Source organism: Panthera tigris, chromosome B2 (assembly GCF_018350195.1).
Source record: "Panthera tigris isolate Pti1 chromosome B2, P.tigris_Pti1_mat1.1, whole genome shotgun sequence".
Lineage (NCBI taxonomy): Eukaryota > Metazoa > Chordata > Mammalia > Carnivora > Felidae > Panthera > Panthera tigris.
Window position 1 is genome coordinate 143000084 of NC_056664.1, and position 25859 is coordinate 143025942.

At 54.0% G+C, this 25859-nt stretch overlaps 1 protein-coding gene across 2 annotated transcripts in view; it reads left to right on the forward strand.

Moving 5' to 3' along the window:
* IGF2R (insulin like growth factor 2 receptor) overlaps positions 1–25859 on the forward strand; it is a 103513-nt gene that overhangs the window by 66072 nt on the left and 11582 nt on the right. For both annotated transcript variants that reach the window (XM_042987463.1, XM_042987464.1), the window contains exons 21-41: positions 398–499; positions 2585–2780; positions 4096–4266; positions 4814–4957; positions 5041–5216; positions 5500–5587; positions 6066–6281; positions 7141–7271; positions 7523–7620; positions 9833–9969; positions 10776–10966; positions 12468–12594; positions 14345–14464; positions 14778–15034; positions 15376–15594; positions 17592–17741; positions 20085–20246; positions 21464–21671; positions 22012–22158; positions 23164–23398; positions 24143–24279. In XM_042987463.1, coding sequence (XP_042843397.1) covers positions 398–499; positions 2585–2780; positions 4096–4266; positions 4814–4957; positions 5041–5216; positions 5500–5587; positions 6066–6281; positions 7141–7271; positions 7523–7620; positions 9833–9969; positions 10776–10966; positions 12468–12594; positions 14345–14464; positions 14778–15034; positions 15376–15594; positions 17592–17741; positions 20085–20246; positions 21464–21671; positions 22012–22158; positions 23164–23398; positions 24143–24279 — 3412 coding nt within the window. The remainder of the gene's footprint in view (positions 1–397; positions 500–2584; positions 2781–4095; positions 4267–4813; positions 4958–5040; positions 5217–5499; positions 5588–6065; positions 6282–7140; positions 7272–7522; positions 7621–9832; positions 9970–10775; positions 10967–12467; positions 12595–14344; positions 14465–14777; positions 15035–15375; positions 15595–17591; positions 17742–20084; positions 20247–21463; positions 21672–22011; positions 22159–23163; positions 23399–24142; positions 24280–25859) is intronic.

The following is a 25859-nucleotide window of genomic DNA, read 5'->3' on the forward strand; positions in this document are numbered from 1 at the left end:
CTGAAATAGAAAAAGGAACATTTAAACCAACTTCCTAAAGTTTTTCTTTTTCTTTTTTTAAATTATTTATGGGTTACGTATGGTTTTTAACAACTTTTCCCTCGAGGGTCAGCGGTGGTCTCCTTATTTATTTAGGTAAATATCGTAGCCTTGAGAGCTTTCAGGTAAGTTTAATATTTGTCAGCCTGGTATCACACCTGGGCAGACCGCGGGGGCCGTATCTGAAGGGGCTGGTGCGGACGGATGCATGGGGCTGCTTTTCTGACAGGGGTTTCAGGTCAGTGGAGAAGCACATGTTTTGTGAGGTCCATACACGCAGGTTTGCGAGGACGCTCTGTATTGGCCGTGTTCTCGTGGGATTGGTTTGAATGTCTCTCTTCCCCTGTTGTTTCTGCAGGCCTGTTCTATAAGGGACCCGAACAGTGGGTTTGTGTTTGATCTTAACCCATTGAACGATACCAAAGGATACACGATCTCAGGCATTGGAAAGACTTTTGTGGTAAGAGTTACATGATGAATTTCTAGTTTGCTTTGAAACAAGGAGAATGTGCGTGTAAGTCATTTGCCTCTGGTGCGTGCTGGTGGCAGGTGTCTTTAGGAACGGTCCAGGGCACTGTGATGGCAGCCGTTACCCAGGAAGAGGTGAAAGAATCCAGATTTGAGGGGAGAGGGAGGTAAAACTTCCACTCACTGCTGTAGTGCAGACATGAGGGTGACATTTTTCAGAAAAGAAATTCTTAATCTGTTGCTGTGTGTCTAGAGCAGTGGTCCTGGGCCAGCAGCATTGGCGTCACCCCGGAATTTGTTAGAAATATAAATTCTTGTGGGGTGGGTTCGTCAGTTTCTTTTAACCAACTGCCAGGTGATTCTGATGCCCACTGGAGTCTGAGAACCACCAGTCAGGAGGAAATGGTACTTACATTACCCTATAAAAGGGAAACAACCTGGGGTGGCTGTGTTCTGGATTCTTCTGAGAGCACTTCCTTCAGTGATAGTCCTGATATTCTGTCCAGAGCAGCAAGGTGGAAAACCCCCACGTAATGCTGTTCTGTTATGAACTAAGCATTGCTGGAAAGAAAGAACACACGCATATGTGTATATATATGCACGCATATATGTATACGTATGTGTGTATATACACGTATATATATGTTAGCTTGTGTATATGTATATGTGTACATAGATATATTTGTTTAAGTTTTTGCAGCACAGCCACATGGGAAGGAGAGAATACCCTTTGAGAACAGGAAGTTGGGATAAGAATGTCTTACGTGAATTTGACACAAGAGGGGAATTTGTCGGTGTAGAAGAGCATACAGCTTGTCCCACAGGCTGGGGGATACCCGAACAGGGTTTGTCCCTCAGCAGTACTTTGGCTGGTCATCTACCCACCTGCAGTCCCCACACTGCTGCTACAGAGTTCAGTTTATAATAGGTTTATAATAGGTGTGAGTATATGTGGCCACCTGTAAGTGTGAGAAGCAGACAAGAACGTTGTCGACCCACATAGAGGACACGCTGGAAGATAGTAACCCTTATAAAGAACACACTAGAAGCAGCCCAGAGAGCCTCTGCCTTGTGTGCGCTAGCAGGGGCATTGGGTGGTGCCAGCTGTGTCTGGGCTCCTGGGTGCCCCCAGGAGAACCATCTGCTTAGGCCAGCGCCACCCACCAGCCGACTGCCCGGCTTTGTCCCCTTGCCACCCGGTCCTCCCGGGCTCGGTGGCCCCCGGATATGCCCAGCGGCCTCCCCACGCTGCTGAAGCTGCCGACATCTCCGAGGGTGCCTGAACACCCCCGATCAGAGGGGCCTACAGATGCAGGCCCGCAGGACAGCCGGTGCCCACAGCCTGGCAGAGCAAGCCCAAGCTTCTCTCAGCTCTGTGGTTCACTTGCAGGCAAGTCCACGGAAAGGAAAGGGAACCTACATCCAAATTTCGTTAACCACGGCCTCCCGCACATGGCCCGCACGGCTGCTGAGCACCTGCGTTGGCTGTAGTCCCGATGGGCCGTTTCCCGAGTAGGAAGCTTTGGTCTTTTAAGAAAAGCTGACCTTGATTTTGTACACGTTGTCCGTGAACACTTAACAGATGTAGAGAAGTCTTTCCTTTCTGCGTCTTTGTACCACAGAACATATTTAGCTTCAATTGCGTGATAGAATGATACCGGTGTCTTTAAGAAGTACAGGGGATGTTTGCTCCTGGTTCCTTGTAACTGACATTTCAACTATACACAGTTTCTCTAATACTGAAAATGGTGTCATAGTCTGCTCTACGTACATGTTCCCTCTTGTAGATGGGGCATTGTTCTATGCAATGCATCTTTGGCATTTAGAGATACGGGGCTGTGTAAATAAATATGTGATTATTATTCCCTAGAAGCAATTTATGCGTGTTGCCATTTGGATTTTGAATTTTGCATTTTGCATTGTGTACTAACTTCTGGATTTAAGTGCCCAAACGTGTAAATCGGTAACTTGAATAGTAACTAGTTAGCCTCTCAGGGTTTGAGTTGCTCGGGCTCTTGTTTGTGCTGAGTTACATGGCCTATGTTAAGGCGTGTGGCTCTTGCTGTCCGGCCTGCAGTTCAACGTGTGTGGCACAATGCCAGCCTGTGGCACCTTCGATGGAAAACCAGCCTCTGGCTGTGAGGCGGAAACCGAGACAAAAGACCTGAAGGATCTGAAGCCAGAAAGGCAGGTTGGACTCGAGAAAACCCTCCAGCTGTCCACCGAGGGCTTTATAACTCTGACCTACAAGGGGCCTCTTTACCCTTCCACAGGTGAGCTCAGAACCAGGTTATTTTTGCCACTAACGCGTGTCCTGGTGGCTCTGTGCGTGTCTGTGAACCTCCTGAGCGTGTAGGGTACGCGACCATGCAGCCCTCCCCTGCCCTCCAGCCTCTGGGCCATGGCATCGCCCACACGAGTCCTCTGTGCTCTGCCAGGCCCCTCGCGTGTGATCCTGTTAAGTGTCTGGACCACACTGTTGACGGTCCCTGTGCCTGTCCTTCCCCCAGGCTCCTAACGTTAGGCCCCTTGGCGGTTCTGGGATGTAAAGCTGCGTGACCTCAGGCTTGTCGTGTAGCCTCTTTGCTTCGGTCTCCTCCTGTCTCAGATGGGGATGATGACATTACCTGCCACTCTGTGGATGGCTGCAGGAGATGACGTGCTGGTGGCTGTGGGGTCTTCACCCATTGCGGCCGCTGGGCCTGCACGCTTCCTCGGTCCCCCTCGCTGGAGGAGCCCTTTGGCGGTCGTCCTGTTTTTGCCCTCGCCCGCCCTCCACCCCGAGCGCTCTGTTCAACAGAGTGATGGTTCAAGTGTTTAGATCGTGCCATTCCCAGCCACGTGCACCCGGACTAGAGGCCAGTGCTGTCACAGAGGCTGTGGGACGGGATCCCCACTTCTTGCTCAGTCCTGCCGACCTCCTGCTTCTGAAACCATTGAGACTCCCTCTCACCCACCCTCCCCTCCTGAGCTTCTGTCTCTGCTCTTGCCCCTGCCCAAGGTGCTCCCCCCTTAAGATGGCCCTGGGGTCCCTTTCTTCACCTTCTTCGTGCATCAGCTCAGGTGTCCCTTTCCCAGTGAGGCCAGCCCCCTCCTTAAAACCCCCACCACCTGGGGGTCTCTCATGTCTGGGCCTGCTGCATTTTCCTTCCATCAGCTTCCCACCATCTGGCGAGCCCTAGACTGCATTCCACGTGCTTCGTGTTGGGGCCGCCGGGCTGGAGTGTAAGCTCCTGGGAGGGCAGGGATCGCTTCTGGTTCTTTCACTCCTGCGTGTGGTAGGAACTTAGCGAGTGGTGTTGAATAAGCCGGTGATGTTAGCTAGGGTTGGGGTTGAGGAAAGGATGTTGCATGTGCATATTTTCTAGAATATGAGACCGCAGGACTGTCAGGCTCACTCTGTAAACCCGTCGTCGTGTGGGTCACTGTGGCAGTGAACACGGCCATTCTGTAGTTGACATCAGCCCCCTTGAGACAGACCCAGTGCTGTGATGTCATCGTTTTAGAGGGTGGCTGTGAGGTTTGTTCCCAGTGGGGGCATTGTCCCGTTGCTCTGTTTCTTAAAACCTGGCCTCCCTTGTTCCCCAGGGACTGCTGATGCTTTTATCATCCGCTTTGTTTGCAACGATGATGCCTACCCAGGAATCCCCAAGTTCCTGCATCAGGACATTGACTCTGGCCGGGGAATCCGAGATACTTTCTTTGAGTTTGAGACCGCACTGGCCTGCGTCCCTTCTCCAGTGGATTGCCAGGTCACAGGTAAGGCCGAGAGGACCAGGATCAAGGGTGTGTGTATGTGTGCGTAAGTGTAATCACGTGTGCGTGTGTGGTGTGTTTTATAGGCAGCATGTTTGTGTTCTGTGCTTCTTTGATACCCACACTTGTGGTGTTTCTCTGAAAGAGAATCTGGGTATGTAATTAAGAGTTTTAAGCTACGTTTTGTAATCAGAAGCTGCTCCTGAACAGAAGAAAACGCAGGGGAAGAAAGTAAAATACATTCAGAGCTTCTTGCTTGAGGACCTAAAAGGCATTAAAGCTCTGTGAGCTGAGCAGTGTCCCCAGGACGCCTCGTGCTCTGCGGGGTCCCTGCACCTCCACGTCAGTGGTACTTTGTTGTGAACGGCAGTTCCGAGGGCCAGAGCCAGTGTATGTGTGTAGGAAAAGCCTCGTAGCTTCCTGGGGCCCTTCTGATTCCTTAGTAACGACGTCAAGTTCGTGCATCATCAGTCTTCAGCCAGGGTGTGTGCCCGTGTGCTAACGCTGGCAAGAGAGCAGGGGGTAGCTCGTGTGTTTCCGTGTATTTCAGACCTCGCTGGAAACGAGTACGATCTAAGCGGCTTAAGCCAAGTCAGGAAGCCCTGGGCGGCTGTAGACACCTCCGCGGATGGAAGAAAGAGAACTTTCTATTTGAGCGTTTGCACTCCCCTCCCTTATATTCCCGAATGTCATGGTGAGTAGTGAACATTTGACTCGAGTCGCATCTGCCTTCCTGCTGTCCCCCGCCCCAGACGGACGAACTCCCGGCTCTTTCAGGCAGCGCAGTGGGGTCTTGCCTGGTATCAGAAGACAACAGCCAGAACCTGGGCGTGGTACAGATCAGCCCTCAGGCCGCAGCCAACGGGTCTCTGAGTATCGTCTACGTCAACGGCGACAGGTGTGGGAACCAGCGCTTCTCGACCAGGATAATGTTCGAGTGTGCGCAGACTTCGGTGCGTGAGCTCGTCAGGGAGGACTGGGCCTGCTTGTCAGTGGCTCCGTTTCCTGTTTCCCTTCAGCCTCTGAACCTTCTCTCTGATTTCACCCTTGGCTGTGTTTTCATGGGTTGTAGGCCTTCGGTAGCATTTGACTAGAACGTACTGTTTTTCTCCGGGTCTTAACACGTTTAATAAGGCTCGTGTATTTTTCTCATGGAGATTGAAGGTTGGATATTAATTGTGGCTATCTTTGGCTTAAAAAAAAGATAAAAACAGAAGTTGTTGGTTTCTGTTATAGGGATCACCAACATTTCAGCTTCTGGATGATTGTGAGTACGTGTTCATCTGGAGAACGGTGGAAGCCTGTCCTGTCGTCAGAGTGGAAGGTAAGACCTGGGGCCCGGCTCACTGATGCTGCAAAGGGATGAAGGGGCAGACATTCCAGCCAGCATCTGGGTACAAAACCCCGTAGTGATGGCCACACGCCCGGTCGTGAGATGCTTGTTAGTAGATGGATAATTTCTTATCCTAGAGTTTTTTACTCCGCTGCCTTGCCAGCTTTACCAGGGACATCTTCCCTGACCTACTCGGAGTGACGGCTTATTGGCTTCTCACCTGTGAGAACCGTAACTTGAGGTTTTGTGTGGTTAAGTGGACCTTCACCCTGTGACCCAGGCTTTTCTAGAACGCTGTTTGACAGGCAGTTTGCGTAATGTTACAAGCACGATGGGATGATGTGGAAATGGCATCTAATGCTTATTGTAAGACCGTATTCACGTGATTGAAAACTGTAAGAGTTTTTGCCTGAGAGAGTGAGTGTGTGTGCAACTGGAACGGTCCTTCGCTTCCCGTGTGTTCTTGGAGGAGACAACTGCGAGGTGAAGGACCCGAGACATGGCAACTTGTACGACCTGAAGCCTCTGGCCGTCAGTGACACGGTCGTGAGTGCTGGGGAGTACACCTATTATTTCCGGGTCTGTGGAAAGCTGTCCTCAGACGTCTGCTCTACGGATGACAAGTCCAAGGTGATCTCATCGTGTCAGGAAAAGCGGGGAGCCCTGGGATTTCACAAAGTGGCAGGTACCGTGGGTTTTTCTTACGCTTTTGTGCAAGAACGGAATCGCGTATTAAGGTTCATGCTGAAGGTTTCTTCTTTCCAGAGTAGGAAGAAAGCTGCCTTTGGGTGAAATACTCACGTTTCTGATTTCACTTGATTTTCTTAAGCAGAATGCATCGTGACACATGTGGCTAGAGCTTATTTTGTTCTTAGCAATTCCAGCTGTCGATTCTTTATTGCAACCCAGGGGCACGCTGAAGTAGCCAGTACTTTCTAGAATCAAGTTAGCGGAGATGCGTTTAGTATAGGGTGTGGCTATAACTTACAGGGTAGGCCGTTGGTCATGATGCCGTCTCAGCAGCTGGGCAGGTAATACTAGTTTGAGAACTTTTAAATAGGAGTAGCTGGGGCGCCTGGGTGGCTCAGTCGGTTGAATGTCCGACTTCAGATCATGGTGTCACTTGTGAGTTCGAGCCCCACATAGGGCTCTGTTCTGTCAGCCTCTTCATATCCTCTGTCACCCTCTCTCTGCCCCTCCTCTGCTTACACGCTTGCTCTCTCTCAAATCATAAAAAAAAAAAAAAAAAAAAAAAAAGAAGAAGAAGTATGCGACGTGGTGGTGAGTGCGTGGGCAGCCCCTAGGGCCATCCTCTTAGTGATGAGAGCCTGTGCTGCTTGTGCCCACCATGAGACCAGAACACTGTAACCGTGGACAAGAGGAGGCCGGGTTTTATTCCTCTTGCGGGGCAGTGGGGCAGGGAGTAGGCTCCGGTGCTGGGAGGCCAGACACACGTGCTCTTGTGGCGATTTCTTTGGGGGACGTGACGTGGCCGGGAGACTTTGGGCCCCGAACCTTGTTTTAATCTGGTCATTTCCGAACAGGCCTCCTCACTCAGAAGCTGACTTATGAGAACGGCTTGTTGAAAATGAACTACACCGGGGGGGACACTTGCCACAAGGTGTACCAGCGCTCCACAACCATCTTCTTCTACTGCGACCGTAGCACGGAGAGGGTGAGTGTGGTCACGGCCCACGGGCGTGGCTGCCCCGCTCTTCGAGAGATGCCTCCGCTCCGGCGTTTCAGAGGCCCCTGGTCAGCTGACCGCAAATGCAGTAGTTACGGAAGATGGGTCGAGACCTTGATCAGCGTGTATGCATTTTAACGGACATCACCTCCTTTACTATTTCCATTCTGAAGATTCAAAGTGTGATAAACTGCGTGAAGTGTCCCACGTGACATATATGTCGCTCTTCCCTTTTCCAGCCGGTATTTCTCAGGGAGACCTCGGATTGCTCCTACGTGTTCGAGTGGCGAACGCAGTATGCCTGCGCACCTTTTGACGTGACCGAGTGTTCATTCAAGTAAGTCTGCGCGTCTCTTGACTCCTTTGGACAGGCTGGTGAACTGCGCGCAGTTTTAACAGTTCACGGTCAGGGGACAGGGTGTTGGCTTAGGTGGTTTCTCCAAGCCTTCATTTCTTCATATTCGAACAAGTACTTGGATCAGGTTAACTCCTGAACCCTTCACAGCTTTGGGTTTCGGTGATTATTTTGTGCTAAGATGCGTACAGGGAAGTGATTGCGAACTGGAACAGAAGAAAAACCTTGCGCGATTCATGGTGTGAGTGGAGTAGAGTGAGCGGGACGTCACCTGGCCTGTGCTCCACCCTGGCACGCTGCTTGTGTGGCGGGGAGAAGGCGTGGAGAGGACAAGGGCGGAGGTGCAGAGGCCGGGGCGTTGGAGACAGTCGGGGGTGCCCAGACAGCAGGTTCTCAGGGGCTGTCAGGGGCTCTTTTGATCTCTGTCGCCTGTGGCTCCTGGGACTGGGTGACTGGCAGCTCCTGAGGTGAAGTAGAGGCCTCTACTGTGTGTGCATTTCAGCGGTTGCCCTTGGAACTATTGCAAAATAGGCATCTCGTGTCCCATCCCTGGAGGTTTCATCTGTGGTTCTCAACGGTTGGGGGACGTGCTGTCACTTCTGCTCTGTGATGATCCACCTGAAAAGGGTCACAGACTTACAGCATCCAGCCCTAGGGGAAAGTGTAGTCATTTCCATGTTTTCCTTCCCTGTTTTGCTGTGTTCTCTCATTTTGTCTGGGTAAAGTGACAACTTTTTAAGTTTTAGTAATGTGGGAAAGCATACATTCAGTAATATGTGTTTAGCGACTTTGAATCAGAATTTGTTTTGTAATGTTACCTTTTCCAGCTAATGTTTCTTAAGCATTTTCACATGAAACAAATGCATTCCTCATTTCTAATGGGCACGAACTATCCTTCTGATAGGACTAATTCATTCAACTATTCTCTTTGTGCCACCGGAGACTGTTTTCTGCTTTCTGAGATTTGTGTACAAAGAGTCTTAGTTTTGTGCATGAAACCTTTCCCACCAAATATATTTATGCTCAGTTTTTACTTTTATTATTTTTTTGTTTATTTCGAAAGAGCGACAGTGCATGAGCGTGGGAGGGGCAGAGAGAGGCGGGGAGAGAGAGAATCCCAGGCAGGCTCTGTGTTGTTAGTGCAGAGCCCAACGCGGGGCTTGGTCCCACGCACCGTGAGATCGTGGCCTGAGCTGAAACCAAGAGCCAGACGCTCAACCAGCTGAGCCACCCAGCTGCCCCAATGCACAATTTTTAAGAGAATTAATGAAATCAAAGGAAAACGGAATCACCGGTTAAAATGGAAGTTTATACGTGCATATTGTAATGAATTTATAGGAGCGCAAACGTGTAAAAGGAGGTCACCTTGTCAATAAGGTTTTCTCTGACCGTGCCATCTAAAACCTCAGCCTTTCTCTGCCACCGGCCCCAAACCTCACATCGCCCTTCCCTGCCTCATTTTTCTCTTTGGCTTTAATTGCCATCTGATATACTGTGTACTTAAAAAAAATTTTTTTTTAATTCTATTTATCGTGTTTTCCTTCTACTGGTAATTTCTGTGTCATAAGACAGGTGGTTTTCATCCATTTTGCTCAGTACAGTACCCTCAGTTTTAGCACCTGTCTTTTGAACGAATGAATGAATGCTTCCATTCTCTTATCTCCTGAGTCCTCATCAAGTGCCATCTGTGACCGCGTCTCTGTCTTCACCCAGACCTGGTGTGTCCCAGGGACAGAGCGTGTGTCTTGCTCACCATTAACACTGCACCGGTGTGGGGCTGGCCCTCAGTAACAGTTCTATTTGGGATTTGTGTAGTAAGTAAACGTTCAGCCCGAGAAGTGTCGACACCAGTTCATTTTTATTTCAGTGGCCGTTGGTCTCCTTGGGGTCCAACAGCAGGTAGCTGGCCCCGAGGGAGCTCTGAGTGGCCTGCTCTTTGCTCTTGTCCTCTCACTGGCTTGAGCGTGGGGAGCACTTCTCAGGCTTGATCTCTGCTCTTTTCTGGGTGAATACAGACTTTTGCTGAACGAGGTGGTGGGAGAGGTCCAGTGTGAAGTTCTGTCCCGGGGTGAGATCGGAGTCCTGGGACGTCAGCCACAGACTGCACCTTGAATCCTTGGTCCTTTCCAGACCGAGTGCTCAGTGCGCACCCTGAATACACGTGAGCCTAATGGCAGTGCTCTCTTCCCTCCAGAGACAGGGCTGGCAACAGCTTCGACCTCTCGTCGCTGGCAAGGTACAGTGACAACTGGGAAGCCGTCACGAGGACAGGGGCCACTGAGCACTACCTCATCAACGTTTGCAAGTCTCTGTCTCCCCAGGCTGGCTCGGGTGAGAGAGGACTCTTGGTGGGCTGTTGGCCTGTGGTCAGTTTGGGGGAAGATCAAGTGGGAGCAGGATTCTTTGAAAGTGCATCCCCCTTGACATCACGCGAGTGCTTTGGCCATGGGGCAGCAGGAGGAATTATTTAAGGGCTAATGACGGATCCCTGGGGTGGTCCAGGATAAATCAGCATTGGAGACTCTGCTAGGAACACTGATCGTGAAGGGTTAGAGGTAGGTGGAGATGGTCATGGTGGCGGGTATTTCCTAGCAGGGTAGGAGACACAGGGTGTGAAACAGAGATCGGTGTGTGCTTTCTGTGTTTCTTGAGAGGAATGTGGGTGGGTGGTCCTTACATCTAAGGCCATGGGTCCCCTTCTCACTTTGTGTGGCTCCCAGTCCAGGAAGTGGGACTAGTTCTTTACCTGGGCGGATGGCACAGACATTTTGGGGACCGGGAAATTGGCAGAGTTCTTGGTAACTCTTAAAGATGGTATGTGAGTGCCGGCTGTCAAAAATGTTCTGTTGGCTTCATGTAGGTAGTTCAGCTGCATCATATTTGGGGTTCAGAAATAATTTAGTCTGTTGAACCTTGGAATCTCCTTGCACCCCATGCCTCCCCCATTCCATCTATGGTAAAACAGCATTTAACTGAGAAGTCTTGTGATATCACTGTCGTGTCACTTACGTGAAAGAGAAAGAGCTATTCTGGAGTCACCGTTAGCATCAAATACGTGGCGTGTCTGACGTTACCTGCCTGATAAATTCTAGACGGGAGAATCACGGGAGGTAACTTACCTGTGTCTTGTCTCACAGAGCCATGCCCTCCGGAAGCGGCCGTGTGTCTCCTGGGCAGCTCCAAGCCCGTGAACCTCGGCCGGGTGAGGGACGGGCCGCAGTGGAAAGACGGCAGCACCATCCTGAAGTACGTTGATGGGGACTTGTGTCCAGACCAGATTCGGAAAAAGTCGACCACCATCCGATTCACCTGCAGTGAGAGCCAAGTCGTAAGTGACATGGCTTTCTCAGTCCCTGGTGCTCTGCGGGCAGCGTGAATCCAAGGGCCAGTGAGACTGTCTTGTTGCCCTTGGGATGTGAGCAGAGGGGCCCAGGCTGCCCCCGCACGACAGTGGGTGCCGGCAGCCCTGCCCCAGCCCTGCGGCTCGTGGGGCACCTCTCTTCTCTGGCTTCTGGCATGCCTGACCTGGCATTTCTAGTTTCAGAGTTAGTTGGTTCTGTTTAAAGTGTGGTTTCCCCGAAGGTCCCCCAAAAGCTGTGGAGAAAACTAGTATTTGAGAGCCCGCCCTCTGTCTTCACGGACGTGGCTCGGGAGAAGCAGAAGGTTGGACAAAACTCTGTTCAGGGCAGCTCGCCCGCTTCCTGCCTGTGCAACTTGCTTGATTACTTAACCATCCTAAGCTGTTTACCCATTAATAACGTGAGCTATTCCCATCTTGCCAAACCGAAGCGAGCTGGAGGAGGTAAGAGGGTGCCACGCATCGTTGCCGGGGTGCGGTAGGGGCACGGCAGAGGGGGGCCGGCCTCGTTTCTGCCGACCGTGCCCGTCTCCGATGGGCTGCTATGTGTAGGTAAGCAGGTGTGGGCTGAATGAACGGTTTCTCGGGACTGTTTCTCGCCACGGGAACGTCTCCACACGTGAGATTAAGATGAAGCCCCGTGTGCTGCTGTGTGAGACTAGGGTTGTAGCCAGTTTAGGAATAAGGACAGGCGGGACCAGCACACTCCGTGTTAGGACGGGGCGCCCGCTCTCTCCAGCTGTTTGGCCGGCAGCGGTAGGAGCCGCCCAGGGAGCCCCAGGAGCCAGAGGTCGGCCCTCTTAAGGGAGCAGCAGCCGAGGCTTCCTCCTCAGGAAACTGGACACGTGAGCCACCGGGGCTGGACCCCCGGGCCCCGATAGATATTCTCAGCTCCGTAACCGGGCAGAGGCTCGGGGCAGAGAAGAGAGCTGATGGACGCGGGGTGGGGACGCGGGGGTGGCCCGCGAGGGGCTGTGCACGCGGTTGCCCAGGCCGTGCCCCGTGCTGCACGTGGGCTGTGGCCAGGCGGCAGAAGCGTTGGGATGCGCGGCGGGTGGGTAGAATAAGTGGCTCGTTCTTTGGCTTTTTCGCCTCCAGTAGCAGATTTTGAGGTCCTTTGCTTTTCACGATGTTATCAGCTGTTTACTCTTTCCTGATGCACCAGAGCCCTGCGGGCCCCCTCGCCCGCCGAGGCCTCCGCCCTCCTTTCCAGCCCGAGCTGTGGGGAAGTGTCCGTGGGCGCCCTAGCGGATTTCCAGCCCTGGGTCCGTCTCACCTGCTCTGCACGTGTTAAGCCCCCGGCGAAACACCAGGAACGGGTCTCCACCCTTGGCTTCCCGAAATGTGCCCTCACCCCACGCAGACGCTGCCGCGCGTCCTGCGTGGTGCTGTGGAGAAGCTGCTGCTTGGCGTAGGTTGACGTCCTGTAGAAAACCTGCCCTGTTGGCAGCGCTCTGTCCTTTGCTCGCAGAACTCCAGGCCCATGTTCATCAGCGCGGTGGAGGACTGTGAGTACACCTTCTCCTGGCCCACAGCCGCCGCCTGTCCTGTGAGGAGCAATGTGCACGACAACTGCCAGGTCACCAACCCTGCCACAGGTGAGGGACGCCGCCCGTCGGCCACCTGCCCCCACAGGGAGGGACGCCGCCCGTCGGTCACCTACCTCCACAGGGAGGGACGCCGCCAGTCACCAACCCCCCCCCACAGGGAGGGATGCCACTTGTCACCTACCCCCATCGGGAGGGACACCACCCGTCAGTCACCTACCCCCACAGGGAGGGACGCCACCATTCGGTCACCTACCCCCACAGGGAGGGACGCTGCCTGTCGGTCACCTACCTCCACAGGGAGGGACGCCGCCAGTCACCAACCCCCCCACAGGGAGGGACGCCGCCAGTCGGTCACCTACCCCCACAGGGAGGGACGCCACCAGTCGGTCACCTACCCCCACAGGGAGGGACGCTGCCTGTCGGTCACCTACCTCCACAGGGAGGGACGCCGCCAGTCACCAACCCCCCCACAGGGAGGGATGCCACCATTCGGTCACCTACCCCCACAGGGAGGGACGACACCCGTCAGTCACCTGCCCCCACAGGGAGGGACACCGCCAGTCGGTCACCTACCCCCACAGGGAGGGACACCGCCTGTCAGTCACCTACCCCCACAGGGAGGGACACCACCCATTGGTCACCTACCCCCACACGGAGGGACGCCGCCAGTCACCTACCCCCCCACAGGGAGGGACGCCGCCAGTCGGTCACCTACCCCCACAGGGAGGGACACCGCCTGTCAGTCACCTACCCCCACAGGGAGGGACACCACCCATCGGTCACCTACCCCCACACGGAGGGACGCCGCCAGTCACCTACCCCCCCACAGGGAGGGACGCCGCCAGTCGGTCACCTACCCCCACAGGGAGGGACGCCGCCAGTCACCAACCCCCCCACAGGGAGGGATGCCGCTTGTCACCTACCTCCATCGGGAGGGACACCACCCGTCAGTCACCTACCCACACAGGGAGGGATGCTGCTTGTCACCTACCTCCATCGGGAGGGACACCACCCGTCAGTCACCTGCCCCCACAGGGAGGGACACTGCCCGTCAGTCACCTGCCCCCACAGGGAGGGATGCTGACAGTCACCCACCCCCACAATGAGGGACACTGCCAGTCACCAGTGCCCCGTAGCGAGGGACCCAACCTGAAGCCAGAGAGCCAGACAGCCTTGGGCAGCCGCATTCTGTCGTGTGCGTACCCGTTGGCGTCTGGGTCTCCCCCCCTTGGGTCTACTCAGAGCTCTCCTTCGGTGAGGAGATCAGCCCCTCTCCCTGAGAGCCGTGCTGCGGTCCGTGACTCCTGTTTCCCAGGGTGCCAGTCACACCAGCTGTAGGCTTGCGGATTTGTCAGAGTCAGTCTCCTTGTTAACCTTCCAGTGGTAACGTGGGGACAGCTAGGAGACCTCGACTGAATATCCGTGCCTGGGCCCCAGAGAGGTGTGGGTTCATTGGCAGCGGGAGGGGTGCCATCAGGTCCCCCCGCATCCCACCACAACCCTACTGGCTGCTGTGGCCCAGCCCGGGGGGAGGAGGGGGAGGCTGTGGAGCCGCTGTCTTCCGGGTCAAGAGGAGCCATCCCATAAACTTGGGGACTGCAGCCTCATGATCTAGCCTAGCTGGCCAGGGGCACTTTTAGGGCCACGTCTGTGATTGAGGAGGGGGGCGGAGGGGACTCCTGGAGAGACGTCAGAAGCCCCGATGGCCACCGTGATGTGTGTGTGAGGATGCTGGCAGCGGGCCTCCTGAGTCCACGCGACCTGGCGTCACTGCGTCCGTCCCCTCTCTCCCTCGTAGGACATCTGTTTGACCTGAGCTCTTTAAGTGGCAAATCCGGGTACACGGCTGCATACAGCGAGAAGGGGCTCGTGTACATCAGCGTGTGCGGGGAGAACGAGAACTGCTCTCCTGGCGTGGGTAAGTGCCGCGGCCTCCCGCTGTGGCCCGGCTGTCCCTGCCCGGAGGTTGTCCCGACCTCTGCACTCCTGTGCCGGAAGAGAGGAGTAGATCCGAAGGTCGATCACCTTCTCTGCCGTAACAGTCCGCTCACGTGGGGGAAACGCGTGGCCACGTGAAGAGACGTGACACCTGTCGAAACCACATTGGACGCTCAGAATTCTGAGCGTTAGCTCCGATTTAAGCATCTGCATTTGCAGAAAGCGGTCCTCGGAAGGCCGGTCATGTGAATCCCTAATGGTGTGTTTTTCTTCCCCCTCTGCGTCCGGTGCAGGGGCCTGCTTTGGGCAGACCAGGATCAGCGTGGGCAAGGCGAACAAGAGGCTGACGTACGCGGACCAGGTCTTACAGCTGGTGTACGAGGACGGGTCGCCCTGTCCGTCCAAATCCGGCCTCACCTACAAGAGCGTCATCAGCTTCGTGTGCAGGCCTGAGGCCGGGCCCACCAACCGGCCCATGCTTATCTCTCTCGACAAGCAGACGTGCACGCTCTTCTTTTCCTGGCACACGCCTCTGGCCTGCGAGCAGGTGGTGAGTCTGGGGCTGGGCACGTGTGGCCTCTGAGAAGTGCCTGCCTGACGCCTGGGGCTGCCTGCAGCCCGGGGGACCCCGGTTCTGTCACGAGTGCCACTGCAGCTCACCGACCCCCGGCCCCCCCCCCCCCACCCATGGGTACCCAGCATCTTTTATCCAGCCGTGGTCGTCGCGACAGTGAACGGTTGAAGGTGCCCAGTGTTCTATAACCGAGAATTCGGGGACATCCATCCATATTTCGTGCTTTTTCTGTTCAGTTTTTAAATTCCCGTGGGTAACTGAGTGGAGATTAGGAGAATGTCACTGTAGACTCCAGCGAGGTCTTCCCTGTGTGACAGACGGAATGTTCTGTGAGGAATGGAAGCTCCATTATTGACCTGTCCCCACTCATCCACCGTACGGGGGGCTACGAGGCGTATGACGAGAGCGAGGACGACACCTCTGACACCGGCCCCGATTTCTACATCAACATCTGCCAGCCTCTGAACCCCATGCACGGGGTGGCTTGTCCTGCCGGGGCAGCTGTGTGCAAGGTTCCCGTTGACGGTGCCCCCATAGTGAGTATGGGAAACTCAAGGTGGAGACAAGCTTTGCGAGAGTTTTAACCGTAACTGCCGTGTCGTGTTTCTTGCGTTCAGTGGAGGGTTACGCAGGAAGAATGGAGAGATGAGCTGGGGCTGTGTGTGTTCTGGGACCAGCAGGGGAAGAGTGATGTCAGGATTTGGGCACTGAGCTGGCGGCTGCTGACCGCGGCCAGAGAGTCTCTGAGCTGTGGAAGACAGCGTGAACGCGGGGATACACGGGCTGCTCATATCGTGCTGGGAGTCTCCGGGTTGACCCTGGTCCAGAAACTTCTATGTAAAGTGGCAAGAAAGAACACGGAGAAGGCGTGGCTTCTTTCTTTGAAGTGCACGTCTTGTGTGAAGAACATGCTTATGACCTGTGAGTGCTTTTTTTGGAAGATGCATTATTCAGGGCAAGAGCAGATTTGCTAATTGCTGGATACCACCCTGCCTTGAAAGTTTTGGTCTCAAACTAGCCCTTTTTAGTATTGCTTTGGCTTTTAAAAAATTATTTGCATGAATTATCTTCAGGTTTTATCAAATCCTTGCTACCTTTTTTGGTGCTTGTTTATTTTTGAGAGAGAACAAGTGGGAGATGGGCAGAGAGAGAGGGAGACAGAGAATCCCAAGCAGGCTCCGTGCTGTCAGCACAGAGCCCGACACGGGGCTCAAACTCACAAACTCTGAGATTATGACCTGAGCCAAAATCAAGAGTCGAACACTCAACTGACTGAGCCACCCAGGAGCCCTTATTGCTACATTTTTTTTTTTATTTGAGATGCATCTCAAAAGGGTCAATTTCTATACTTTTATCCGTATGCTTTACATAGTCCTGTTGTAAGATACATAAATGTCCTTTTAAAAATGGATAGTATCTGCAGCATTTGGGAAGAAATGTCGGGAGCGGGTGGGGGAAATTGGCCATGATAGGAATTTAACACAAAGTCCGTAGCTCTGTGAGAAACGTTGGGCCTGGGTGAACCAAATCTTAGATAGGTACAGATCGGTACCCTTGTGTGAATCACTTTCTGAGAGGTCGGATTTGCTGTGTTTTCCTGCTTGGCTACCCTTTTTCAGATATTAAAAATTGTAGTAAGTTCTCTACGTGGAGCAGGAGTTGTGGCCTGAATGTGCTCCATGGTGGTGAACGAGAGCATCGCGGCTCGCTCACACACTCATCACGCACGTACACACCGTTCCTGGCTGTTCAGCTTTCCTTCATTCATGTGTTTATTTGCTCAGAACTATTTATTGAGCAGCCAGTGTGTGTCAGATGCTGTGCTAAGCAGTATCGTGTCATGGGGCACACTCCTGTGCCCTCCCCGAGGACGTACTGAGGGGCACTGCCGAGGAAACGGGCAATCCCAGTGAAGTGGTGGGCATGAGATGAGCCAGCTGGGGGCAGAGATGTGGGTTCCTGCCTTATACCATCAGGTGATAGAAGACAGTGCAGCATTCTTGGTTTGACTGGAGAGAGAAATTCTTGTTGCCTGGAGTCTTTGAAAATTGACCGTGATTAGAAGTAGAATCGTCGTGGGGCACCTGGGTGGCTCTGTTGCTTGGGTGTCTGACTTCAGCTCAGGTCATGTCGTGATTCGTGGGTTCGAGCCCCACATCGGGCTGTGTGCGGACACCTCGGAACCTGGAGCCTGCTTCGAAGTCTGTGTCTCCCTCTCTCTCTGTCCCTCCCCTGCTGGCACTGTCTTTCTCTTTATCTCTCAAAAATAAAACATTAAAAAAAAAAAAAGAACAGATAGAATCATGTTATAAACTATAGGATGGAAACTGATAACCGCTGGCCAACTGAAGTTTCTGCCAAGCAGCTTATTATCAAGACTTGTCAAGTGAGTTGCCGTTAACTGAGTTTCTTTAGATGCTACTCGGTTTCAAAACAGATGAGCTTGTATATTTGCAGTTCTGTATTAGCTCTTATTCTGCTAACACAGGGAGCAATTTCCTGAAATGTTGTTTGCTTTTTTTTCTTTGCTTAGGATATTGGTCGAGTCACAGGACCTCCGATACTCAACCCCATAGCTAATGAAGTTTACTTGAATTTTGAAAGTAGTACTCCCTGCCTAGCAGACAAGCATTTCAACTACACCTCCCTGATCGCATTTCACTGTAAGAGAGGCGTGAGCATGGTAAGTGTGCACCTGTTCACAATTTGGGGGCTGAAGCTTGGACCAGTGAACCAAAGCTGTGAGTCCCGAAAGCGTGCTGCAGAGCTAAGGATGTCCCTACTGAAAACGGGTGCTGTCATAGGTTAGTCAGTGGTGCCTTGAATAATTTAAAACCGTTAATTTAACAGTGAGTAAGCCCATCCTGAATGAACGGGGCAGACTGCCCAGCGAGCTCACTGTGATGTAAAAACATGAAGTGCATGTGAGCCGAGGTGTGGCATTCAACTTGGCCCACCAGCGTGTAAAAGTGTCAGCTTCTTTTTCCTTCTTAAAAACTGTAACATTAGTGATTTTGTTCTCATTGGGAAGTCAGACAGACTTTTAGTGGCTGTAATCGTTCAGGATGCGACCCCCAAATTTAGAAGTTAGCAAACATAAGATCTCCGGAATCACAACAGCTGTAACAGTTGTAGGTGTTACTTCTAAGGAGGTTATTGATTTCTGTTTTACATGCATTTAAAAATGAGACTGGCTTCCACCCCTAGTACCATTTTGTTGCACAGGGTTTTTGCATACATTTACCCTTGACTTCTACCTGCGAATAGGAGATAAATGGATGGACCATGGCTCCATCATAGTGACTCAGAGCTGCCTGGCTCCCGCAGCTCTGCGGTGGCCGCTGGGACCCCCGCCTTCTGCTCAGGTGGAGAGCTCTTTGCTGTAGGCAGCCCGGCCTCACAGCCCCTTATCTGTGCTTCTGAAGTCTGTAGAGCTCAGAAAACTCCCAATCCTCTTGCATGAAGCGGGGAGGCTACTTGTGGTATTTGTCCACATAAGGAGAACATTCATACATTTTGCTGCAGAAATATTCATGTGCTTGATTCTAGTACTCTGTGTGTATGTGTGGGGGGTAGGTAACAGAAACAAAGGTCTCAAATTGCTTTTTAACATCTTGAAGCCGATGAATTATAAAGCTCATCTGCCCCGAGGAGCTCAGGTAATGGATTATGGTTCTGGAACGCGTCTTGTAAATTCAGTAGGATACCTTTCTGATTTCTCAGCCTGTCGCAGGTTTGTAAGGGAAAGAGAGCTCTGGCTGCCACATAGGTATTTTGACAGCGGTAGGAAGTGACGTGGCCGGAGCCTGATGCCTGATGAGGAGGGACAGTGTGGTAACTGAGAGGGAAGAAGCAAACCTTGCCGCCTGGGCCGTCTCCATGTGGTGCCGCAAAGCACCTGGGACACGTCACTGTTCACATTGTCCCGAGACTGTCACGGTAATCCTGAGTTCTCAAGGCAGGGCGGAGCTCTGATCAACAGTCTTCTTATCTCTGCATACTGTGTGCGTTTACGAGGGCGTGTGGGCGTGTCTCAACAGGCACCCTCCGCCGTGAAGGCAGTGTGGCTTAATCTGTAGAAAGGCTTCCAGTTTTGGTATTTCATTCTTCAGAGGGGATTGGTCTTTTGAAGATCCACCTCTCCTGAGGAGCCCTGGTTATCTCACACGCCACGTAGAGAAGGTGTGACGGCTTAGTGCTGAAGCTGAATGCACGTGGTCCAGTGCACGCACGGGGGTCTCTCCGATTCTCAGAGCAGCAGCGGGTTGAAAGTGAGCAGTGCTTACTGGGTTTTAGAAACAAGGCATCTCACACGAAATGTGCATTCGATTTTGGGAAGATCTTTAAGAGATTTTCTTCCCCCGTGGTTTTTATCTTAAACGGGAATATTTTTTCCATTTATGTTCATAGAAAAACAGATGCTCGGCAGCAACTAAAACCGAGATTCCTGACCAGCTGCCCCATCTGTGTTTTTGTGGCTGTTGCTGAGCGAGGGAGGGCATAGACACATGAGTTCAGGACACTTGGCCTGTGGAAAGTCGGGCCGAGTTGTGTGTGGCCCTCATGATGAAAACTGTCAGTTGCTACACACGGAGCAGAGACCCTGCTCGCGAGCGAACTGGAGCGCCTCCCGGCCTCCTCTGAGCAGGCAGGGTCTGTTTCACACCCTCCTCTGACATTGGAAGAACTGCTAGTGGGGACACGGAGACTGTCTCCAAGTGCGGGGCGACTGGAGGTCGCGAGGGGGCCTGGGTGTGTGGGCACGGCTGCCCGGTGGTGCTGTGAGGGCAGAGTCGTGGTCCCTTGCAGCTGGTGGTGGCGACTGTCCCTCCCCCCTGGAGCGAAGCCTCTGTGGGTCACCGAGAACACCCAGTGGCCTCACAGCCGCGTCTGTGGCTGGGTGGGGGGGGGGGCAGGGGTGGCGCTTGCAGCCCCCGGAAGCAGGAGTCTCTCTCTGGCGCTGGCTGGGACACAGAGCCGTGTGGGGGATGCTGTACTTAACTCTCGTGGCTTTCCTTTTGAACAGGGAGTTCCCATGCTGCTGAGGACCAGTGACTGTGACTTTGTGTTTGGGTGGGAGACCCCACTGGTCTGTCCCGACGAAGTGCGGGTGGACGGCTGCTCCCTGACCGACGAGCAGCTGCATTACAGCTTCAACCTGTCCAGCCTTTCCAAGACCCCCTTCAAGGTGATGCGGCTCAGCCAGAGCCCGGCGGCCCTGGGGACACGGCGGCCGGGGTTCTTTCTGACAGCCACTTGTGTTTTAAGTAGCAGGACACCTGTGACCACCGAGGCACAGTGTGTTGGGGGGCGGGGGTGGGTAGTGGGCTCAGCCCCGCTCGTGGATGCACAGGATTAGCCTGTCAGGGATTCCAGATCGTGCAGCGAACCAGTCACGGCTAACGCTTGAGTTGTGCTCCATGGTTCAGAGTTTCATTCCTTACGGCTTTGTCAAGATGAAAGGACACAACGGAGATCAGGAGGCTGCTTGGGGTTGGGCGTGTGACCACGTGCCCCATAAGGGCCAGGGCCGGGGCCAGGTGTAGCGAACCTGGCAGAGGCCACGTGGAATTTCCCTCGTGTCTCCTTGCAACCTGGCTTCGAGATAAAGAGGCAGCTATTTCACTGATTGCAGAGGTAATGGACAGAGGGAGCTAGGATGTCCCCCTGATTTAGATGCATTTGCGTGGGTGGGGGAGGGGGTGGCTTGTCTTACTCTTGGCCTGTGTGTCGTGGGCCTGATGTTGACGAAGCCATGGGCATCTTGGATCACTGGTGTTTGGAGGACCGTACATCTCTAGGCCTGTGATCTAGATGTTACTGAGTCATACACTGACGACCATGCCGACCAAATCCCAGCACCTCCCAGGCGATGGATGGTCGCTGGTGAGCAGTGAGCCCAGGGCCCTGGCTCCTGTGATGGAGACCTTGCACAGGTGTGACAGGTGTGCAGGTGGGGGCCAGGCGGGGAAGGCAAGATACATATTTAATTACGCCGTGTCCACTTAGTGACCATCAACTCAGTCCTCACCATTCCCGCGTTGCGGGCAGGGAGCTGGGGCTTCGGGAAGGGGATGAGCAGCCCGCGGTCTTGTGGATGGCTCCCTGCCAGAGGCCCGGCTGCGGAGCACAGCCAGCCGTGTGCGGGAGGAGGAGGAAGGCTGGGCCTGGGAGTGGAGGGAGATGTGGGTCCTTCCAGTGGCTGGAGGGAAACGTCCAGACAGCGGGTAAGGCATTGCCCTGCGCGGGGAGGTCAGGATTGGAGAGAAGGAAGGTTAGCACTGAGGCACCCATGCAGAGCCCACAGGCAGCCCCTGCTTTCTTGCACGAGTGCACCTCCCCGCAGCGATGGCTCCTCTCTGTCTTGAGAGCCACTGACAGCCACACGTGGTGTTGTCTGTCCAGGTGACTCGGGACTCACGCACCTACAGCGTGGGGGTGTGCACCGCGGCGGCGGGCCCGGAGCAAGGAGGCTGTAAGGACGGAGGTGTCTGCCTGCTTTCTGGGACCAAGGGGGCATCTTTTGGACGGCTGGCGTCGATGAGACTGGATTATAGGCACCAGGACGAAGCTGTCATTTTAAGTTATGCCAATGGAGATAATTGTCCTCCAGGTAAATCTTCGTAGCGGGATGCATTTGACGGTCCTGGGAGATGTGGTGTTAGACCTGGCAGCAGGAGGAAACTGAGGCACGAAACTCCAGATGCTGTGAATGCTGACCCCTGGCCCGGACCACGCAGTGTTCCACCCGGGCAGCCCCGGGTGTGAGCGCTTGGGCTCTGAACACGCTCTGGCCTGCGAGCCGCTTGTCATGTTGTGGTCCTCGTGTTGGTTTAGGGTGACTGCTCCCGTCAGAGATCCTTTTGAGCATCGCCAGGTGATCGTGCCCCGCGAGGAGAGTGGAGCCGAGGTCGTGCCGGTCATCAGGGTCTCACAGGTGTTCTTTGTTCCAGAAACCGAGGAAGGTGACCCCTGTGTGTTCCCCTTCATATTCAACGGGAAGAGCTACGACGAGTGCGTTCTGGAGGGCAGGGCGAAGCTCTGGTGCTCCACCACCGCGGACTACGATAGAGACCACGAGTGGGGCTTCTGCAGACATTGTACGTAGCGGAGCACGCGTCCGGGCCCAGGCTGCCCCGTAGCCAGTGTCCTTCCCAGGCTCGCGTCGTGCCTGCGCCTTTGTGGGTGTCCAAGTTAATGCAGAAATTTTGTTGTGTGTAGTTTTTCCACATCAGGCCTATTTCCCATAGAGAAAGGACGTGTCTCATTGCTCCAGGGGCGTGTTACGTGACCGTGCATGTGGACCTCAGTAGAGCACAGTTGACGTGCAGGTGTCAGGGGGCCAGCGAGGCCCGCTCGCTCCAGGGATCTGTGTCCGTGGACCGGGTCTCAGCACTGATGGTGCACATCCGTGCTTATTAGAATCTCACTCGTCACAGGCCTGCAGGGTGGCAGTAATCAGAAAGGGCGGGGTCGGGGTGGGGGGGATCCTCCACTGGCTGTCTGCTGGGGGTGGGGGCAGGCTCAGGACAGGGGCGGGGGCTTCTGCATGAGCCGGACATCGCGGCCTTGCTCTGGCGATGCTTGGAGACCAGGGATGTGGGAACCCTGCTCATGTGTGTGGCACAGATACGAGCTCTCAAAGGAAGTGATGAGAAAATGCATAAAAAATCAGTTGTCGTGAGTGATCAGGGACAAGATGCTACAAAGAGCGTTAAGTGTTAAATTCACGAGGGGACTGATACAGTTTTGTTCGGAGGCTTGTTGCGACAGGATCTTTCTCCTGGTCTGTTGGATGACACGTTTTTAGGTGATTAGAGGTATCTTGTTGCTGTTTTAATTTGTTCTCACCCACGTGTGATCGAATGTGGAGTGTCCGTCCACGGGGAATGGAGCTCGGTCCGCGGGGTCACGAACCCAGGAAGGGACCCTGTGCCCTGAGGGGTCTTGGTCTGTTTCGGGTTAGGATCTGGGCGAACGGAACAGGATGAGCTCTGCCCCTGGCATGTGGGCAGCGGCCGGCCAACGCAGCTGGGGGGGAGGGAGGGGAGGAGCCGGTGCGGGACCAGGCCACGGTCTGACTTTCCCGCGTGCTGCGCCCCCAGCAAACAGCCACCGGACGTCCGCGATCATCTTCAAGTGTGACGAGGACGCTGATATTGGGAGGCCACAGGTCTTCAGTGAAGTTCGTGGCTGTGAGGTGACATTTGAGTGGAAAACGAAAGTTGTGTGCCCCCCAAAGAAGATGGAGTGCAAGTTCATCCAGAAGCACAAAACCTATGACTTAAGGCTGCTGTCCTCGCTCACCGGCTCCTGGTTCTTTGTCCACGAAGGAGTCTCGTGAGTACCCGCCACCTCTTGTCAGCTGTGACCTTCTCTCGGGCCTGATGGCGATGGGCACATGGCAGTCCACCTTCGTGTCCCCCCAGAGCTGGGGCCGTCATGGAAATCCGGTGCTTGTGATGGCTTGAATGCCCCTGGGCTCTAGGGGACAGCCCGCTGGTGTCTGGCCTAGTGGGCGTGGCCGCTTTGGAAGGCAGAGGAGGACAGAAAGGGAGCCTTTGGAACCAGAAGCTGGCGATCAGCAGTTGGCCGGACACAGAGTCTCGATTGGCATCATGTTTGGAAGGGGCTTCTGTCTGCTGCTGGGGGTGTGTGGTGGGGGGGGGGGGGCGGGGGTGAATTGATTTTCTCAACTCTTTGGCACGAACCCCTTGGGCTTGTGTGGTTCAGGGTTCGTGAGCCGTGGTGGTTGCTCTGTGCACGGCCCCCACTCTGCCCGGCACCCCCAGATCAGGAAGTCCTCAGCCTGGGGCGGGGGCGTGGACTTGGGCCGCAGCTGGTCCCGACCCGAAAGCCCTTCTAAACCGCACGGTCTCAGGGTCCACCCCCACTGGCCTGGTTGACGCGCTCCCGTTTTCAGTAACCGGATAGTCTGTCTCAGTGCCGTCTTCAGAGGTGCTCTGGCATACCTGGTTATCACAACGATTACCGTTTCTGAAAGTGACGGAGCTGCACCCCAGTGTGCCAGGGGTGCAAGACTAACCTTGCCCCCCTCCCCCATCCCTTTGTGCTGTTCTACAGGTACTATATAAATCTGTGCCAGAAAATATATAAAGGGCCCCTCGACTGCTCGGACCGAGCCAGCATCTGCAAAAAGAGTGCATCTGGTGTCGTCCAGGTCTTGGGGCTCGTTCACACGCAGAAGCTGGACGTCATAGGTAAGGCCCTGGGTCCTTGTGCATGGTTACAGGTGTCTCATCAGAACCGGGAAGGAAAAGGCGTCCTCGTAGGCCAGGAGGCTCAGCACGGGCTTCAGTTGAAACGCCAGATAGAATTCCCAATGGTTGTCCGGCGTTCCAGTAACTCCTGGAACATAAGAGTAAGCACCGCTTTGCATTCTCTGAGGTGGCACGTCCTGGCAGGTGTGTTCAAGAGGGTTCGGCTCTCTTGCGAACATCCTTCCCCACCCGAGAGGGTCACAGTGGTTAAGGTTCTGCTGAATCCCTGCTCCAGCTCTGGGCTGAGCACAGAGTCTGCATAAACACGTGCAAGCATTTATTCGGGAGAGCTGAATGGTTACACAAGAACTTGGCAAAGATAATTCAGGGGTACGTTTTTGTAATATCTTAACAGTTTAGAAAAGTAATAATAATATTGAAGCTTTTTTTAATAGTGTTTGTAGAAAATTCATCTTACAAATGGTTGTTTAGTGAAAGATTCTGTCTTTCGTTGTTTAAAAGAGGAAGGTAGCTGGGGTGCCTGGGTGGCTCAGTGGGTTAAGCGTCCGACTTCGGCTCAGGTCACGATCTTGCGGTTTGTGAATTCGAGCCCTGCGTCGGGCTCTGTGCTGACAGCTCAGAGCCTGGAGACTGCTTCGGATTCTGTGCCTCCTTCTCCCTCTGTCCCTCCCCTGCTCATGCTCTGACTCTCTCATTGACTTTCAATAATAAATAAACATTAAAAAAAAAAATTTAAAAGGGGAAGGTAGGGCCGCCTGGGTGGCTCAGTTGGTCAAGCATCCAACTCTTGATTTCAGCTCAGGTATGACCTCACAGTTGTGGGTTTGTGGGGATTGGGCCCCACGTGGGGGGCCCTGTGCTGAAAATGCAGAGTCTCCTTGGGACTCACTCTCTCTCTCTGCCCCTCCCCCACGGGTGCACGTGTGTGTTCTCTAAATAAATATTTAAATAAAAATAAAAGGAGAAGGTAGATTTTTCTCAGGTAGATACATTTGGGGTCAGTTGGGGTGTATTAGGGGGACCAGTAAAGAAAAATACCCTTATCTTGTTGGACTAGAGAGGGGCCCCCGGGTTGTCCTGATTAAATCACAGGGGTGACTCGAGTTTGTGTGAGCTGTTGAAAAAGAGGCAGGGAATTCTGCGGGAGCCACTGTGAGTCTTAGAAGCAAACCAGATTCTGCAGGTTGGTGGAGTCCCCCGGAGTGGCCAGCTGTCCCATGACTCACTGCTGTTTCCCCACGGCTCCCTAAGGGGGCTGAGGGTGGCTCATTGCTCTGCGGTCTCGCGGTTGTACGTGGCTATCGGAGCAGCCTTCGCCTGAGTTTCCCGCAGCTGGCTGACAGGTTTGAATAGTTAAGCCCTCACTGCAGGTTCAGCTAGTAGACGTGTCCTGGTCCCCAGCCCGCCAGGTGAGACCTTCCCTTTTGGTCCCAACAGGATAGCTGTCCAAGGACAGACACAGTGATTGCCACCCTCATTTAGGGGCTGCACCCATCTGGGGCGGGGAGATGGGCCGTCTGTCCCAGGAGCTAACGGTTACCTACAACTGTGCTGTCTGC